This window comes from Thermobia domestica, chromosome 16, assembly GCF_964235325.1.
Source record: "Thermobia domestica chromosome 16, izTheDome1.hap1.1, whole genome shotgun sequence".
Lineage (NCBI taxonomy): Eukaryota > Metazoa > Arthropoda > Insecta > Zygentoma > Lepismatidae > Thermobia > Thermobia domestica.
Genome location: NC_137469.1, coordinates 103,291,962 through 103,312,359, shown reverse-complemented (window position 1 = coordinate 103,312,359; position 20,398 = coordinate 103,291,962). Strand labels below are relative to the sequence as shown.

The window sequence follows — 20,398 nt, the reverse complement described above, 5'->3', positions numbered from 1 at the left end:
TGCTACTTAGAGCTACGAGCTCCAAACTCTAAGATCGGTTTCATTTATATTTAAAATAAAAAAAGTTTCTTCCCCCTAGATCCACTCCTGGACAAGTTGTGAGTGAGCCAACACCTATGGAGCACCTGCACGGTTACATGCTATTAGACACCAACCAAGCAAATGATTGGTCCATGTAAAAAATAAAAAAATAAAAAAATCAGTGAAATTTTGTTTCCGAAGACCATTTTAGGTAAGTGAACTTGAAATTTGTGCGTTTCGCAATCGTAATTTCCACCTCAGATTATTTCGGTTTAAGAAAACGGAGGAGTAGGGGGAGGCCCATTTTACTATTTGAGAGCCTTCTTGATCAAAATAATGAAAAAAAAAACAGTCAAGAAAACCTTTTATTCTTCATTTAATGAATGTGAACCACAAACATCATCAAATCATTGCACTTTTATTGTTCCCAGTGTTGCTAACTGTGACATCAAAGTTAACGAAACTTCGCTAACTTTAAAAGGCTGCAGTTAATTCATGAAGCATTGGTCGAGAATGGTATTTGGTGTGTTTATTATTCATGTAAAGTTGAACCATCTGACAAAATTTCAGAATTTTAAAAGATGGTGTTTTCGAGAAAATGGCGCCCAAAAATGGCGATTTTTGAAAATTTTACAATTTCTCGAATTTTTTGCGACAAAACGGTTGCACACAGAAGAGATACAAAATTTTTTTCGGAAAGCGGGTAACCAGGTCTTACCAACCGTGAAAACAGAATTTTAAAATTCGAACCGGAAGTGCTCGAAAAAAATTCGCAAACTTCGACTTTTCAGATAAATTTACGTTCATTTGTTAATTTATGTACAAAAAGATACGCATGCGCAAACCAAACTATAATAAAATATAGTTTATTTATATCCCTATGTACATACCACAACAAGAATTATAGCTCTACCTGTCTCCATAGCCGAATGGTGAGGCTCCGAAGTTGACCATTTTCCATGTCTTCTACAATTCATAAATTGTACTCCCCGTCTTTGATGGCCCATTACTTGGCGGGAAAATTTTTTTCGACAAAACAAAAAAATATGGGTCTCTTAAAAACATGTCTAGTTGCTACAAAAAAAGTTTCAACAATATCTGAGATGGTGATGGTACAATTTTGTATTTTTTTGCCTGAGTTGAAATGGAAGGCACCTATAGATCATTACTAAAGACTGGCAATTGTGCCAAATTGTCATAAATGCCGTGTTTACAAGAAACCGTGAATAAATGTCATTTATTATGATCATTGGCCATATTAATGGTTACCTTTTAAGTTTTGTCCACCTTTCTACCGGAAATGCAAGTCACATTGCTTGCCGTTGTCATGGCAGACAGCTAACTTGTGATATGAAATTTAAGCTTCTCATCAGAATTGGCACTGTCTTCGACTATAACATTGTTGCCACTATTTCTTACCCAGCCTAGGTATAAACAGACCTGATTATTGGGTTTAAAAGTGTGAAATTGTATTCTACAAACTCTATTGCATGTAATAATTAATTTAGAGTTGTAGATCAACCGAAATAAGTACCATGTATTGTTAACTATCAACCTCTTGGGACTCTTAATTGCTATCACGATGAGATATCAAAATTGATGTAAATTTTTTGACTTCTGTAACTCACGTAAGTTCATTTAAGTACATTCTTAAATATCAAGGATTATGTTATGAGTGCTATTTACGATCTCTTTGTTATTGCTTTTGATGACCAGAAGATATCTTTGTAAATGTGTTCTTGTAGAGACTGTCTGAAAATGGAATTATCGACTCTGAGGCTTTATTACTAATTCAATAAATTATGCTATTGAAAGATAAATGCTTCGATAATATTAAATAAAATATGATTGTACTTACGATGATGTATTTTATAATAGATTCGTCGAGTAATGTATTTATTGAGCAGTTATGAATTAGAGATGGCCAATTTTCCGGAATCGGAAATTTCACTTTCCGGATTTTGGAAAAATCCCGAATTCAGAAAACGGAATTCGAAAAACCTGGGATTTTTCCGAAATCGGAAGTTTTTAAAATTACGGTTTTCTTCTGAATTCCGGATTCTTTCCTATTTTACTTTCCGGATTCTGGAGAGTCAAAATTCCGGAATTAGCCATCCCTATTGTGAATGTGTTATGTTATAACAATGTAATAGATTCGTCGATTAATGTATTTATTGAATAGTTATGAATGCATTATGTTACGGCAGTAATTTTACGTACATATGAAGGTCTTTACAAAAATGCATTTTCAACCAGATGTACTACTATCCATTTCATAAAGCTTTGGCGCGGAAGACCCGGGTTCGATTCCCGGCGGGAGCACATGTGGTTCGGATTCCACGTTAATCAGTAGGTCCACGTCTCACATAGCCTCGCTGCTGAAAGGAACGCTAAACTAAAATCAACTCCATTTCATAAAGATAGGCCCTGACTTCGCGGTGCTCCCCAGACGTTCACTCAAGACATATTGCATTGCCGTACCTCGTTAGAATTGTTGGAATGTTGTCTTTTCAATACTTAAGACACAAAAATTTTCTTTGTACTGTGTAATAAGAAAAAAATAGAAATTAATGAAAAAGTGCGTATTTTATAGTATTTTTTTGGTAAATCAATGTTCATAGGACTATATCTCGAAAACGAGATCGCTTAAAATAATTTCCTGTGTACGATATGTAGATGCATCCATTAACTGTAAGTTGTGAAAAGTTCAATTTTCATCACTTAATACTTTTTGTGTAATTAAAATAAATGTATGACGCTATGATCTCCTTTACCGTGGTAGGTAGAGAAACGTACAAAACATAGTTCGAAAATTTGGAACTCTAGTGTTCCAAATATTTGAAACTTTTAACGAAAAAGGGTTTAGTTGGTAGAGTATTTATTTTTTTAACAAAAATGTTTATTCGAACATATTCTACGCGTTAAGCGGAGAGCCATGTTGTAGCCCAGCCTTTAAATTCCCCGCGCTTATATGAAAAAACAGCATACAGTAACTGCAAGTGTGGCAACGGTGTTGTGCTATGTTGTCACGTTCCGAAAGCTTGCAGCGCGAAGCCTACTTCATAAGAATGTAATAGGAAAAAGTATTTGAGATCTCATAACCTTTCACATCTTAATAATAATAACAATGCATGTACGTAACTCAATGTAATCGAAATAAAACGTTGAAGTAACACATCCAAAAACTCATCTCTTAATCTACTTATCTCATTCACTTTCGTCACTTGCTGACTCGTCATAGCTCCTGTTATCTTCCTGGACACTTATTAACAATGGATCCATTTCTACCTCAGGATCTATCAATATACAAACTTTCCAGCCTATGAACATAAAGGGAAAAAAGAAATTTAGCCTTGGCAATCACGCGTTCACCCAAGTTGTTCTGCGATGAATTCTCCTGCCGAATGTAATAGAAAATCCTGGGTCCTTTGTTTCCTTCCAACGAAAGAAAACTATGCAATGCGTAGGTTACGAGGGCTGTTTTTGCGTCTAATCACGTCGCACTCATTACGTTTTCAACACTTCCCTTCAGTTTGTAGACATCAAAAACTTACACACTCACATCACATGTACTCATTGGAGTGAGACGGGCGAACGTGCATTTATATTTTTCCTAAGTATTTCTCGTGTTTTTTTATTGAAAAAAAAATATGAATATTCCTTCTACGAGCGGCAACATTACAGAAGGAAGTGGCAAATTGATTGATTGATTGATTTATAGTTTAGCGTCCCTTTCAGCAGCGAGGCTATATGAGACGTGGACCTACTGATTAACGTGGATTCCGAACCACATGAGCTCCCGCCGGGAACCGAACCCGGGTCTCTCACGACAAAGGCGAGTACGCTAACCGAGGAAGTGGCAAAATTTTGAGCGATAATGAAATTGCAGAACTGATGAATGACTCCGACACAGATGGTTATGAGTTAGATAGTAATGACATTGATTATTCTGTGCTCAGTGGCGGCACATCCGTGAGTGAACAAGATAGTAACTCTATGTTTCAAGTGAACCTGAGGTTATGCCCTGAAAGAAGAAAAAGAATTGCGTCGTTCCTATTTGAAGGCAGATTGTGATGTAGTTTGGAGCGACAAAACTCAAGTAAATGCAAAACCCCTGTTTAGTGGTGTCCCAGGAATTAATCAAAATGCTAGGCTATCTACAGAGTATTCCCCACATAACGTGTTTCAGCTATTTTTACCGATGAAGTTTTATAGTAAAAAAGTTGAGTTCATTTTGAGTTTAACGTCCCATTTAGCAGAGGCGATATGAGACGTGGACCTACTGATTAACGTGGAATCCAAAGCACATAAGCTCCCGCCGGGAACAGTAGAAAAAGAAGTGAATAACTACGCAAAACAGCAGATTGAGAAAATGAAAAATTACTGAAACAATTTGTTTTCTAAGTAAAAGCGTGTTACTTCAATTGAAAACAAGAAATCTTCTATATGCTTTTTAGTCAGCTTTACGCGATTTTTACAAATCAACTACGTAAAAGCTATTAGTAAAAATACATCTATCAAATGATGGAAGAAGATGTTTTTTTCTGGTGTTTGACTCATCACTGTCAATGCTCACATACTGTACAGGAAGAAAGTAGGAAAACAAATCGCACTTCGAACTTTTTATCTGAACGTAGCAGAAAAACTGCTGCACTCAGTAGGAACTGAACTACAGGGACTATCCCAGTCTTTACCCATGGAAGACTCGTAGCAAGGGGCCATTACCCATACAAAGTTCCCCTAATATCCGCAAATCCTAATAGAGTAGGACAAAGGAGATGTAACGTGCGTAGCATCCGCACGGTGAAAGAAGATTTTAATAAAAATATTAGCGTTTATTGTCTGATATATGAAGCTGAACTTTGTGTGGGGAAGTGCTTCGAAATGTACAACATTAAAGAGAAATACTTGGACTCCTAGATCTGAAAACAGATTTTCTGTGAAGTGTAAACTCACTATTACATATTAACTAAGATTATTTCATATCATAAACTTCGTGAGTATATTTGTTTCGGTGTAAATGTATTTTGTATTGCGTGCAATAAGTGAAAAAACTGACAAAAAGCAACATATTTTCGAGGACCATCACATGCAAATCTAAACAAGGTAAACAGTTCGTTTCTCTAATTTTAAACAATAGGTATGTTTACTGTATACCCTGTTAATTTCACAGAAATTAGTTTAAAGTCTTTGGAGATCTGAAATTTTAAAAATACCTCTGCAAAGTGCTGGACAGTGTGAGTGACAAGTTTAAATACCCGTCGGGCTGAGAGTATATACGCGCCAGGAAAATGTGGCAACGTGGTACTCCGAATAACCTGCGATAGCGATAGGCGCAGAACAGAGAAAATCATAATGTCATATTTGTTATTGTTTATCTTTTCAAAATAGTTCGAAACAGTTTGGTTGAAAAAGGTACTTTAAGATCTTTCTAAAAGTTTTTTTCAGATAGATAATACACCGCAGCAATTCAGAGATAATGATGTATCACTTTTTACTGAATAACAAGAAAATTCGTGTTGAGTAATGAAATTTTCAGAACTTCAGGTAATAGATGCACCTACATATCGTGCACAGGAATTATTTCATGTGATCTCCTTTGCGAGATATAGTCCTATAAACATTAGTCTACCAAAAAAAGTACGATAAAATACGCACTTTTTCATTAATTTCTATTTGTTTCTCACTACACAGTACAAAGAAAATTTTTATGTCTTAGGTATTGAAAGGACAACATTCCAACAATTCTAACGAGGTACGACAATGCAATATAAGTCTTGAGTGAACGTCAGGGCAGCACTGCGAAGTCAGGGGCCTATCTTTATGAAATGGATAGTAGTTTGATCCTGAGGTAGAACAGTTATGCCATAACCTGTTCATTTGGTAGCGAACCATAACCTCACTAGTATCTTAATTATACTCGGATCGTACTTGATGATCATATACTCGTATCTGGTAGTGTGTATCTGCTGTTAATGGATTCACATAACCAAGATTTAATGAAAAGAAGTACTGTTGAGTAGTCATTTTATGTCAATATGATTTCTGCGCATAATTATTTAAGCACTTTAGTATTTTTCTTTCGAATATCCTCACTTCTCACTCGGGGGCAGTTACCTTGTCATCCAGGCCTACACTCTACGGTCGAAATCTACTTTTAAAATTACATTTATGGCGATATGCAAGAGAAATGAAATCCGTCAATCAAAACTGTCGTCACATGAAGCTACAAAGCACCAAGAAAGTTCAAAATTGGTCACACGGTTTTTGAATAGTACTGCTGAAATTGAATTTTAAGCTTCCTCAGTCGTGTGTCTCCTTTGTTTCCTGCGACACAAACAGACACACACACATACATACGTCACTCGTTCCCTGCGTCAAATTAATATACCTAAGTTTCTCGAAGTTGAAGAACTCACCTTGTAACAAAAATGTTCCAAATTGTCCAGACCGTTGTGTGATGTTAAGTTCAAATTTCGCCCCCTCCTCCCACCCCCTTATTCACTAAGCGAATAATATATATATCATATCCACACCTGCTCTTATGCTACGAATGGTCCAAATCGACAATTCTAAAGGGTGTCCAATATACAATGCAACCCGGAGTTTGGAATAGTAGGACTTTTGAACCTGAAGTGATACACAAATAATAGTTATACCAAAATGAAGCTTTGTTCATGCATATATTTTTAAACTAGAAAGCAACGATTGAAGTACACTAGTAACCACACAGTGTTGCCAGATGTAACCGAAGGTGTAAATCAATTTTCTTTTTGGAAAACCTGTAAATTGAATCGTAACTCATACGTATGGATGTTCTGTCGTTAATTTTCAGTTTGTTTAGTTGGAGTTGCTTGGAAACTATGGATCAGAAAAAAGAATTTTTCATTTCCACCGATGACTAATCGAATGAAGCCTCTTTAAGGGGGAACTAGGGAAATCGTAGTTTTCATAAATTAACACTCTGAATTGGCAACCCTGCTGATGTTTCAGTGCATTAAAAGGTGTATTAAGGATCTGTCTACTTATGCAATTTCTGAAAACAATGAAAAAAGAACTCTGAAATTATCATGATAAAACTTTTACTTACATGTACCCGGCAACACTGATATTTATTTCTATAGGGCTAAGTAAAGTAAGAGGTATACAAAACAATTCTCGAACTATTCAAGACCTGAAACGAACATTCGCAGTGCCATTGAGAACATTAACACTTCTAATCTTCGTAAAGTTGCTGACAACCTGGTGAAACGTGTGAACCAGTTTTAAATCAAAACAGGGGACGCTTCCAGCATCTCTTGTAGAGCTGGTAACTCATTTCTGATAGTAGCAGTGTTGCCGAGTGTATGTAAATAGAAGTTTTATCACGGTAATTTCAAAGTTACTTTTTCATTGTTTTCAGGAATTGCATAATGTAGACGGAACCTTAACACACCTTTTGATACACAGAAACAGCAGGGTTGCCAATTCAATGTTAATTTATGAAAACTATGAATTCCCTAGTTCAACCTTACAGAGGCCTCGTCCGATTAGTTATCGGTGGAAATGAAAAATTCTCTTTTCTGATCCATATTTTCCAAGCTACTCCAACTACACAAACTGAAAATTAATTAAAAAAAAAAAAAAAAACTGATTTACACCTTCGGGTACATCTAGCAACACTGTGTGGTTACTAGTGTACTTCAATCGTTGCTTCCTAGTTTAAAAATATATACATGAATAAAGTTTCATTTTGGTAACCAGTGGTTGAAGTGAGACGGTATGCGGTGGTATGCCATACCGCATCTGGTTTTCCAGTGATGAAGGCCTGTGGTTTTTTAATGATTAAAACATACCGTCACTGGAAAGTAGATGCTAAATACCTTTGATAAATCCATTTTTATACACAGTAATTGACGAATAGCTTTGCAAGTAAAAGGTTTTATTTCTTATGTAGAAATAATTTCTAAGTTGACAACACCGACATTTTTCTTACCTTTTGTTTTTAAAATGAGGTGTCTGCCAAGAAGTTCACCTAGTTTATATTTTGATGTGCTATATTGAATTGTTTCTTTGTTGTATATCTCCTTAGCTTAATACATATAAATACCGTATTTTGAACATCGACGGGTTTATGGGTTATCTGTTGTGGGAACGGACTTTCCGGGTGTTTGGAATACTCCACGGTCGAGTGGGGGACCGGGAGTTTTCCCGTAGGAAATTATCCTCATTCGGTTTTTGAGCATTTTCATGTATAATTCTCTATAATACAACATAAGATTTTTTTTTCTGAAAGTTGGAAGGGATTACAGTCTCTACTATCCTCCTCTCCGTTACTACAGAGATGCTGTTCACTGGTTTTCAATCATTATGTAAACAAAAGTGCAATCTGTTAGGCAATATACCCTCGCTGCATTTCAACAATAGGTAACCGGTATGTCGAATCAAAATTGTAATAAAACATACCGCTTTTTTTTTTTTTTTTTTTTTTTCACTTCGAACACTGGGTATAACCACTATCACTTCAGGTTCAAAAGTTCTATATTCCAAACTCCGGGTTGCATTGTATATTGGACACCCTGTATTATTTCGTTTTGCTTTACAGATTTCTATCTCTCTTAACGTAATATTGCGTATGTTATTTCAAATACATCAAGTGTTCTAAAATGATGCCCATGACCTACAGAGCATTATTCCTCGTCTGAAGACAAATTGCACTACGTGCTACTGTCACAGATAAAGAACCATGAAGTACAACTACCAATCCATTAAATAGTTACAACAATTATCAACAATTATTTCCAGATAGCAATTAAAATCGATACACGTTGACAATAGAACCATTACCACCTATTACCGTAACAATCGATGTAATTGTTTAATGGATTCGTAGAGCAATACGAATGGATCCAAGTTAAACTGCGACGTTGACACATAGTGAATTTTTTTATTCCCTATAGCAGCTTAAGGAGGCCCCATAGGGTATTCTGTTATATAATGCTTTCGCTTTCGACCTAGAATAACGCTCTGTTGTCCATGGTCACCATTTATAAAACACCCGATATACATAATTCATCTTTCATCAATTTGTTCTTTAGTTATCTCAAGGTATGGTCAGATTATTGTTTTATATATTCTTTCAGTGTATTTAGAATTTCATGATGGTCTATGAATAGTCTCAGTACCTATTAAATGTACGTAATATATTGTGGTGTGTTAAACTAGCTAATTCGTCCAATGGAAGTCCAAAATCTCGTATAAAAATAAACAGATAAAAAACACACACACACACAATGTGATTCAACTTGATTGGACCAATAATATAAAATAAAAAAATTCAAAAACTCATGTAAGCATTTTTTTTTTTTTTTTTTTTTCATGTGGGTCCAACTCGGACAGAAGAAAAAGGCTCCTTTGGATAAACTCTGATACTAATCCCATCTATTAGCATTGGTACAAGTTACTTATATGAATACAATATATATCACCTGCTAACTAACAGAGAAGCAAACAAACACCCAGACACAAATTGTAGAAATGTGACTTTTCACGGAGCATGCCATAAACTGTATCAATAGACGAGGTTCGTATCAACGCCTGCCAGCTTTAACTACCATCTGGCGAGAATCCACGTAAATGCTTGATGGGTTCACAGAGTACTGCTAATGGTTTAAAATTTAAGACGTTGTCATACCATCATATTTTCAGTTACTCCTAGCGCCTGAAGGGGGCACAGGAGTATATACTACATCTACAATGCATCATTTTCGTTTAATTTTCGGCTGTAGAATAGCGCTTCGTAGTGGTGCGGTTTTTGGAATACCTTATTTTATTTTATTTTATATATAATTGCACGAGGATCACTTATTACGCGGTACAAAAATAACAGGCGGGAAGCTGAATGAAAAATGACCTAATATGATCAGCAGAAGATGCAACTAAAATCAAGATATTGTATTCTATTCATAATTCCAAAAGAAAAAGAACAGGGAAGAAAATAAATAAACCTACCTGATTCACAATTTGTTCCTTACACTCATTCCCTGAATTCGGAGTATTATTACTGGACAGTGAAGGACTAGATTGATCTTTCTTTATCCTTCCACCAGGAGAACCCAGCTCCAGCCGATGAGAAACGTCATGTGGACTAGAAACTAGTTCAAGGTCTCGAGATATGGTTAAGCTACCATTTGGACATCTAATCGGATGAGGATTATCACTTTTTTGTTCAGAGGCAAACACATCCACCCGTTTAGTATCTCTACCAGGTTTCCAATCTAAGTCCCGAGGTTCTTTTGGTGAAAGCAATGCACCTCCAGACCCAGTAGTCGTCGTGTTGCGATTGAGTGGACGAAGAACTTTGTCCTCCTGTCCTTCTATTGGAGGAGAGGCAGCTGGAAGACTTGAAAGAAGAGGACGAGAATTTCGATCACCCACAGTAACCGTCAGTTCTTGAGCCGTTTCTAGAAGTTCACCCGTACCAGCTCTCTCTTGGTAGCGCCTACGCAGTGTATTAGTCAAATTCGTACCCATGACATGATCAAACAGAGTGACTTGTGCAGAAGCCATGGAAGATATAGCAGATAAATGTGTCGGAGCATGGTTTTCTTGATCAGAACTTCTTCGAAGAACACGAAACGGTACAATATTTTCCGAGTCTTCGTCTTCATCACAGAATTCGTACTTTTTATCTGCTAACCGTCTCTTGCGAAAGGCACTCAATTTCTCACACGCAGATTCCGGACTTTCATCAATAAATTCATATGCCATTTCAGCCATTTTACGCTTCGAATTTATCACTCTAGAATCCTGGGATGAGGAATTAGAAACTGTAACACATTTTTCATCTTGTTTCACTTCTGCACGTTTGAGTCTTTCGTCTACGTTAAAAGATCCATGTTTGGTTTCTTTGGACAATGATTTGGACTCGGGTTTTGCTTGTGAAATATTACTGCTAGCACACAAAGTGAGTTCAGATGCCGGTAAACTTTCATCACTTTCTGAATCTATAGAATTCTGTGCCGTATTATTATCCGTTTGTTTACGTGAATGAACTTCTGAGTCATCGTAAAGTTGCGCAGAATAAGAATAAAAAGTCACGGACGAGGTAGGGGCATTTGTGGAAGAACCACCACACGTAATATTCAATTCCTGGCTTACATCTGCCATCACTCTACTACTGGAACTACAATTAACTAAATTTTCGGTTAATAGATGGGATACTTCCCTCCTCCCAGAGAAAGTATCATCACATGAATGGGGAAAAGGAATACTATCACAATTTCTCTCTAACACTGGTTCTGCATGAGCACCTTTCCCAGGGCCTATAGTTTCTCCTCCTGATTGTATACAGCTAGCAGCTGTTAAGGAACTACAACAATGATTAGTCCTTTTCTTACTACAACACTCATCCACAGTTTTGCAAACACTTATCGATATTTTGTTATTATCATTTACGCTTTCATCCACACAAATATCACAAGGTTTGACATCTTGAGCACAAGAATCACTTATCACTTCGTGATTACAACTTAACTCTGCATCATCTAGAATACATGATTTATACCTATTATTTTGCCTTTCTTTAGGTACAGAACAGTCAGTATCACTTAAATTATCCGTATCCTCATTACTCTTCTCCTTATCTATGACATTTTTACATGAAACGGGGAACCCATCACTTGACATTATTACTTCATCACTTGTTTTACTTTTAAGAATCGTAGTCACGTCTTTGGGAGGGGAAGACGTTAGGCTCCTCTCACCACTTTCAAGCATAGTTGAGCAATTGCTGAGAGCAGACTGATGAACATCACAACCATTTTCTTCATCAGCTGAGACTTTACGTCGATCTATAGTTTCTTCATCCTCATCATCCTTTTTCACTTCTTCGTAATCGTCTCGTTTCGAAGGCGTCAAATGTTCTAATTCAGTACGAAGCACATGGAGAAAATTCCCTGTATTGATCACTACCACGCCATCTTTCTTCATGCTTACTTGTGGTTCGAACTTTGGAAATGGAGGAACAATCTCACACGATGTATGAATTGTCATACCATGTTTTAAACAGCTGAAGCGTACACAACTGTCCCAGCTGGCGGCCAAATCTGCAATAAATAAAGCCAAAAATAATTATATAAGCATCTCTAAAGTTATTTTTTCAATATAATATTATTGTTATTGGGTACAATTTTAAAAACTGATTTTTAGCTCTATGAATTTTTATGACCTATCGAAAAGTCTATTACAAAAATTACGAACAAACTTTGCTTGTCTATGTAATGAATGAGTTACGTGTGAAATAAAATTTTACCTGATGGACTAGATAAATTAAACAAATATTTTAGAAAAGCTTAGTTTGATTTTACTATAATTTTCAAATATATGGGCAACAGCAATTTGCATCATCTGATTCTTGGTCATACCGATGAAGTCAGTCAAGATCAAATTTTGATCACTGTAATAACAGACTAATATCTAATCAGCATTGATTCTGAAAGGTATCACACATAACAAACGGCCTTCGAAACTAAAGGAGTAAACTTATTGGGTGACCGTTAAGAAAGGTACATGATTGGTTTTTGACAAAACACAAGATATTCTTATCTAAAATTTCATCTTTCTACACTAAACAATCTTCAAATAGCAATAAAACAAACGAAAATAGTAATGGCCTGAATGTAAAGTACTTTGCAAAATTATGAAACAAGAGAAACATTTACTGAAGCAACACAGATTACTAACTCAATTTTATTTGCACAGTAGAGTCGTCGTACCTGAAACGGACACATTCTAAGATCAACTATAAATGGTCGGAACTGCAGATACAAATGGAATAAAACTTTTCTTTGTATACAATATGATTTTCTTATTTATAAATGTATAATCCAATTTAATTAATAAGTGAAACAATTGGGAAAACATTACTAATACTAAATTAAATAAGGATGAAGTACATAATTATTCAATATTGTATTTTTTCTCTCTACAATAAAAATAATTCTGGAGTTTTGTCCTAATTTTCAAAAGATCATAGAATAATAAAAGCATGACACATGTCAAGTGATCATGAAACATACACAATAATGAATTGTGATTATATTGAAAAACTGAATCAGCAGATCAGGATTTAAGCTATATTATGTCCTTTAAAACACACAACCAATAATATGCAACACATGATTTTAATCGACAACGTGTTTCTGATAAGCGAATTTCAATTAATTACAAAAGAACACGTTCTCCAAATTAGTTTATAAATTGTGTTAATTCATGCTGAGTGGCAGACCATTGGCTCAGTGCATAAAATCAAGATTTGACATCCGGAGTTTGTTACTTTCCAGCTGAACCCCAAAGACTTTTATAGCCTGCCACAATATTTATTCCTGCAGTTTTTCTTTGCAGAATTGTTACCGTATTTAACTAACATTTAAACAACAGGATTATAATTTCGTGATGAAACAAGCAGCAAATAGTATTGTTGCTGTTAAACCAATTTTTAAAATGTTAAAAAGTGTCAGGCTTCAGCTTAATTCCTGATTCCAACGATCACATTTTCTGCGACACTTCAAAAGTAAGTTGGCATTAGTGCCTGAAAGTATAAATCGTGATGAGGGAAATATGACACTTAATTCCAGGGCTATCCTCGAAAATCAGGACAAATGGAAATCTTAGCGTAAACTAAAGAAATATATCATACCTTCTTCTTCGTACGATGCAGCCACTTTGAGACAATCCTGACAATTATTTAGAGAAGGTACTGTAGTAATAGTAATAAAACAATGCTGGCTGGTTGGCAAGTCGGATTGTTCCTCACTAGAAAAGAAATACACAATAGTCATGGTATTAATGTTAATTCTAAAGCATTCGTTAAATATAAATGGTGGTTAAATCGCCATGAACACAAATAAGTGTCTGTCACTGGTTAATTTAAATTAAAGCAAATGTTCCTTGTAATGTAAACCCGCATGAAAAACAATCTTACCAATAAACTCAAAAGGAATTAACTTTCGTTCCTCCTAATTATTACAGATTGTTAGAAAAAAAAATATACGTACTAAACGTCGATTTTTTGCTGATAGCTGTAAGCATTTTCAAAACTAAGAATATCTAGCTGCTCCACAGAATAAACGTCTTAAGACTGAAGAATATACTTGGGATGCCAAATACCAAGATGCCTCAACATCGGGCCTTTCGAAACACTTGAAAGACAAAGTACATCGAAAAAGTCCAATTCATAAAATAAATAAACAAATAATAATAATAATAATAATAATAATAATAAAAACCTTGATCATTCACAGACACCTATGCGAGACTTTTTTTCATTCAAGTGAGGGGATCAAAGTTAAATTTCGATATAGGAACTTTGCACAAAGGGTGGAATACCAACACTGACGCCACCCACTGAAGAAGAACAAAAATTGATATGTATTATATGGAGCAGCTAAAGGTTTTTATTTATGAATGTAAACGGGCCTAGGACGTTTCGATGTAGGGCGCATGGTGTATGGATGTTTCGGCTGCAAAGGACGTTTCGGTGCATAAAAAATTTGTTGAGAATTACTTTTGACGTACTTCCGTGGTGTGTGTGTGTATTCACGATTTCATGAAAACCAATTTTCGAGTACGAGAAAGCGATTTACCTAGGTTTCATCTTTAGAAAAATTCATATTATATAGCCATTTACATATATACTCGTATATATGTAAACGGCTATGAAATTCTCGTAATATATGAATCTTCTAATTGCGTTTTAAAGCACGTAAATAAAATTTGAAATTAAAAAAAAAAAAAAAAATATTTGAATTTTTCGATCTGATATTCGAAGTGCCATCATGAAGTTACTGTGCCATAGTATAAACTGTTTAGCATTGTTAGCTCTATTGAGACCATTACAGAATGATAACACAATGCTTTCATAATCATATTTTCGATTTACAACAGTCTATACAAAAATGCACGAGGAATAATAGACAAATTTAATTTCAAACTCTAATTTAATTTTTAAAAGTGTTCGTGCGTAATATATACAATTTATACGTCACTTACATGTATATATAGTGAAATATAAAATATACAGCATCAATAAATAAATCTATTCCACAACGTTCGTAAGAAACACATTACAAACTGAATAGTACCTTATAACAATTCTCTTAGATATTCAAAGACAATGCAATTCTCCTACTACTATTTATTCTATTTACGCGTAGTATATACACTATTTGCTGTAAATTATTCAGCGTCAACAAATAAATCTATTGCACAACGTTCCTGAGACACACATTTCCAACTGAATAATATCTCACAGGTATTCTATTGAAAAAATCGAAACATCTTCAGTATCTATACCACCACCAAATTTAGAATTTACAATTGTATGCAACCCCCTTTAAAAATGTAATTACATAATCAATTACAAATTATTATTTCTCAATTAACACTTCCACTAATACATGTTATACATTGTACGCCTATACTCGTATTAAAAAATGCACATCTTCTCTTAGTAGCAACATAAAGAGAACATTAATTATGTGCTTCTAACTAATATTCGTGAAATGAGCAAAAAAGAGAATTAGTTCACGCAGAATACGTATGGCAGCATTATTTTTTTTATTTTATTCATTAATTTTTTTATCTTTTATTTTTTCATGAATTTATTTCTTCCTAACGGATAACCTTCGTTAGAAAGCACGAATATTTAGGTGTAAAGATTGGAATTTTTACACCGAACCAACCTCACATCTCAAAGTCCTTACACCGAAACAGCCGTATCCCAGTGTAAATACACAATTTCTACACACCTTACCCTTAGTAAATACTCCTTTCTACTTTAATCTTGACAATGCTGACAGCTGTCAGCGAAATTCGACGTTTAATATAAGTTTTTAAACCATCTAAAATAATTCTGAGTGTATCTGCAAGTTTTGAAAGTGATATATATACCATTAGTCACCAACATCCCTTCTCAAAACATTTTTGCTTTTTCCAAACTAAAAATTTAAATATATATATATATATATATATATATATATATATATATATATATATATATATATATATATATATATATATATATATATATATATATATATATATCGACGTTCCACAACAGAACTAGCAAGTAGTAAGAATGAGATATACTTTTTAATCTTGTTCACATTTGAATATTCGTCGTCTTCGGACGTATTCTGTAAGATATACATATGAAATTGTGAATTTACACGCCATTCGAAAGCAAAATCGAGATTTTTCCAGTACAGTAAAAGCCATTCGTCCATCAAAGCGACTACGAAAATTTTAAAATACTATATTATTTCTAAACAGCTTATTTCTTTTCATACTGCCTTTAACTACAGACAGAAAAAAGCATTTCAGATTCAACTTCTCAGAAACTTACAATATTTCCATATGCATGAAAATATTTCTCACACCTTCAAACTTTGCTGCAAAATTAGCAGTTAAAATTCAGATATAACCGCTAAAAATGAAAGGAAAGCTTTTTGAAACTGTTCAGTAATTTAAGATTAATACACAGTCTGAGGCATCATTAACATTTAATTAAGAGTCAATTCATGTTTTGAAGTAATGGTGAGTTAGGACTCAAAAAATACGGTGAACTTGGTGACCATGACGACTGGAAATACGAATCTGCTCTCTGCCTTTTTCGGCAATAACATTCCCAGTTTTTACCTGCAAATCAGTACTTCTGATTTTCATTTGTTTGGATGGATTAAAAACAAATTATAATAAACCTGTTATGAAGTTCAAAGCTTCCAATTTACCTTGCACATTAACATGAATAACTCATCACTTAGGGAGGATTTTCATCCATCCAGAAAAAGTATTCAATCGGTATTTATGTGCTCAAACTACAAGATATATTCATGGCTAAAAAAACAGAAGCTGTAGCTTTGTAAAACCTCCTTACATTTCCTTCACTTGCTGTTATCTTAGAGAGGTATCCTGTAGATTGAGGTAAGTTTGTATAAATACACTAGCATTGCAATTTACTACCAAAACATGTAGTCCTTTGAATCAAATTGGATTTATTATTGTGGTGCCTGGTCTTCAGAACTGGCGCATAGGACAGAAGAAAAAATTTCGAGACCTATGATAACCGATAATTACATTTTCTATAATATACCTCATGTGCTATCATAAGTTTAATTCATAAAAAAATATCTTGCACACACAAGGGAAAGTGATGCAATCTACAGTGACAAATATGCCTTTCACCTTACTTTAATTCAAAATTAATATAATAAGTGAAATGCATTGATTACTTTTTAAAAATCTTAAAAACAGATTAAACTTACCCATAACCATACACTAATACTTTCGTCAAATCCAACGGCCACTGACAAACAGCTATAAAAAGATTGAAGTGAACTCCTTGATCACTAAAGAGCGTGACTTCTGCAACCTTTTTAGCTCGTTGATATGGAATGAAAGCCCACCAATGCAAGCGATATTTGTACACAATACTAAGTGAGTTATCGTCTGTTTCTGTGCTATGGGTGTAAGACAGCAGGAACTGGCCACATTTCGAAAGCCCGAGGAAAACATGTCTGAAAAAAAATATATAAACATATTAAAAGTTAATGTTACGACCGAGTCTAATGATCCTTGCTGCAGTCAAACAAAGAACTGTCACTTGATAATCACCGTCAATCAACATTGGTTGCAAGATAAACATCCCGTAGAGGCATTAACGTAGGTTTTATGCATTTACATGCATTATAAAAGTCTGTTGTGATGAAAAATATTCAACAATGACTGTAATGGAATGAAAAAAAAAAAACTGGTACAAAGGCTAATCCGTTTCCATTCGAACAACTTGCAGGGCAGTAACACCTGTCAAACCGGGTTTCACAGTGCAACATAACTATACATATATATGTAACTGTCTCTCAGTTGTGTGTAGAAGAGTGGAGCTGCTTGTAGAGGGTAAAATGCTGTTGAAAAAAGAAATCACTTTTTGAAGGGAACGTCGCACTTTGCCATGCAAATTAACATTTCACGCAAAGCAGAAGTATTGGAACAATGGTTTCGTAGTGGGACAGGCCGCTGTTAGTGTAATTAAATGTTACGCACAGCAGCCTCCTCAAACCCATATCCAAAGATGGCGCCAGTGACACTCACAAGACTTGTGATAAAGAAGATACGGGGTATGAATGCCCGTGAATATCCATTATCACAGCGTGTTATGGCCAAACAATTACGTGTAGCCTTATCAAAAGTGAACCGTCAATCCATCACGAATTAAAGTTGCAAACTGTCCACAAGGCCAACGTGCGTGGATTCACACCACAGCATACCGCGGAGCAAAGGAACAACAGGCAGAAAGCTGTACGAGCGCCACCTAGGTGGTGTCTACTGGAAATTTGTTGTGGCAATGGACGAAGAATGGATTTACCTGAGTTACTGTGAAAATTTTGGACAGGCTACACAGGTACCGATATAACTGTGAGTCAATGCAAAGGAAATTTCTTAAAAGGTTTTATGGCTGAAAGAGCTTACTAGTTTTTTTCTACAGACGGTAGAGACCTGCACGGGCCGGGCCAACTCTATTTCTTTGGGCCGGGCCGGACTTGGGAGGGCCGACACTGTTATTTCTTAAGGTTGGGCCGGGCTGGGGCCGATCAATTGCAATTCTCTAATAATTATTGACTTTCGTTAAACGATAATTGGAATAAAGCCAAACGTTGAAGAAGTGTGTCCGTGAAAAATGTTACAAAGAATGCAATAGCTATTTACAGTTTGTGTTGCTTAGCGGCTCAACTTTCACTATAGAGGATTGCACGCATTATGCGGTAAATTGAGCTCTGACCTTGACCTTCACTGAACTCAAAATATAACAAGAAGGTGTGGGAATGTTTTGCCTGTCGTTAAACAATATTGCCATCTTCACTTTATGCTAAAAATCAATTAAGTTAGATTTTTGTTACAGGGAATGGAGTTTTTGTTCTCTCGATGACAGGCAGTTCTAGGAGGCAATGGTACCATTCGGGAGGCAAGCGTTAGGTTGTGAACCAGAGTTTAGAAAATGTTTCTGAGAGTTAGGTCAAATTTAGTACTAAATTTTGAGAAAGACTGGGGCTAGAGCTAATTTTTTAAAAAATTTGTCGGGCCGGAGTCGGGCCGAAAATTCGGCCCGTGCAGGTCTCTAACAGACGGAAGTTCAAGATACGGTCGAAAAATATGTCAAAATCAATACCAAGAATATGTCTTATCCCCGGTTTACAAAGACGAAATCCCAGCACTGAATGGTGACGACACCCATTGTATGGAACTACACAAGGAAAAAGCTTCAAGTTATACAAAGAAAACATCTCTGGCCTTCTACCAAAGCATGGTAGCTACAACTGGTCTTAAATTGCAGCTACAACTGTTATATGGTATTCCGCCCTGGTACAACTATAACAGTCTGCTACAGTGGAAACTGCAATGTTGTGCAATGACCAATATCGGAGCCATCACATCGAGTATGATCGATGGTGGTGGGGTGGAATACTTTAGGTAAACAACAAATTTAATTTGCTCGAATTGAAACGAATCAGCCCATGTACGTAAACACACCAGAACTACTATTAAATGTCTATTATTGATGGAAAACTTTCACCAATGATGTTCATTGCTTAAAGGAGTACTGCATAAGCAAGCCAGAAGTACTGTTTTTTCTGAGCTCTGGAACATTGCTTGCTAAGCTAATCTGGTAATCTACAATTAGCATATCTAACTCTATTCACACGGCCAGCACACTTCATTCTCGACAGTATTTTTGATAACTAGCTTTCATATAGCAGTGTGTGTGTGTGTGTGTGTGTGTGTGTGGAACTAATGGAAAGTCAGAAAAACCTTATGGCTAAACAAGCACACCTCGAACACTGATCACCCACTTGCTAAATTATAACATTACTTGATCTATCAGGTAATACATCCAGTTTTCTGTTTTTGTTGGTTACTTTTCGGATCTCAACAAACGAAACACCTGCTTTGCACAGACAATCCTTACCTTACGCTATGGAAATTATGCTTCAGCGTACTGCACTTTCCAAAATTTTCAATTAGTTTTCTGGCAATACTAATGTAAATAAAACTATTCAGAAGTTAATAATAATTATATTTATTTCTTTGCTGCTAAAAGCTTTTGAGGGTCATTACATATCAATTCAACAGTGACTTAACCTCATCATCTCAGATTTTAATGAAATTTGGTACATAAATGCCCTCTAGATAGACTAACAAAAATACCAAATTTCAACTTTATATACCGACCGGTATTGAAGATAGGGCTATGTAAAGTTTGGAAATAATGCCCAAAATAGCATGTTCAATGTATTTTGAAATTGGAATTGCAGATCTCCTAATTGAGCTAGCGAGCTGTTTG

The 20,398-nt window shown here is 35.3% G+C and overlaps 1 protein-coding gene across 1 annotated transcript in view; it reads right to left on the bottom strand.

Annotated features, from left to right (window-relative positions):
* Window positions 1-20,398, bottom strand: part of LOC145673288 (uncharacterized) — an 85,174-nt gene that overhangs the window by 41,628 nt on the left and 23,148 nt on the right. Inside the window, exons 3-5 of the mRNA XM_081742859.1 lie at window positions 17,325-17,576; window positions 13,700-13,815; window positions 10,012-12,107 (exon numbers count right to left, since the gene is read on the bottom strand). Of these exons, the coding sequence (XP_081598985.1) occupies window positions 10,012-12,107; window positions 13,700-13,815; window positions 17,325-17,576 (2,464 nt within the window). The remainder of the gene's footprint in view (window positions 1-10,011; window positions 12,108-13,699; window positions 13,816-17,324; window positions 17,577-20,398) is intronic.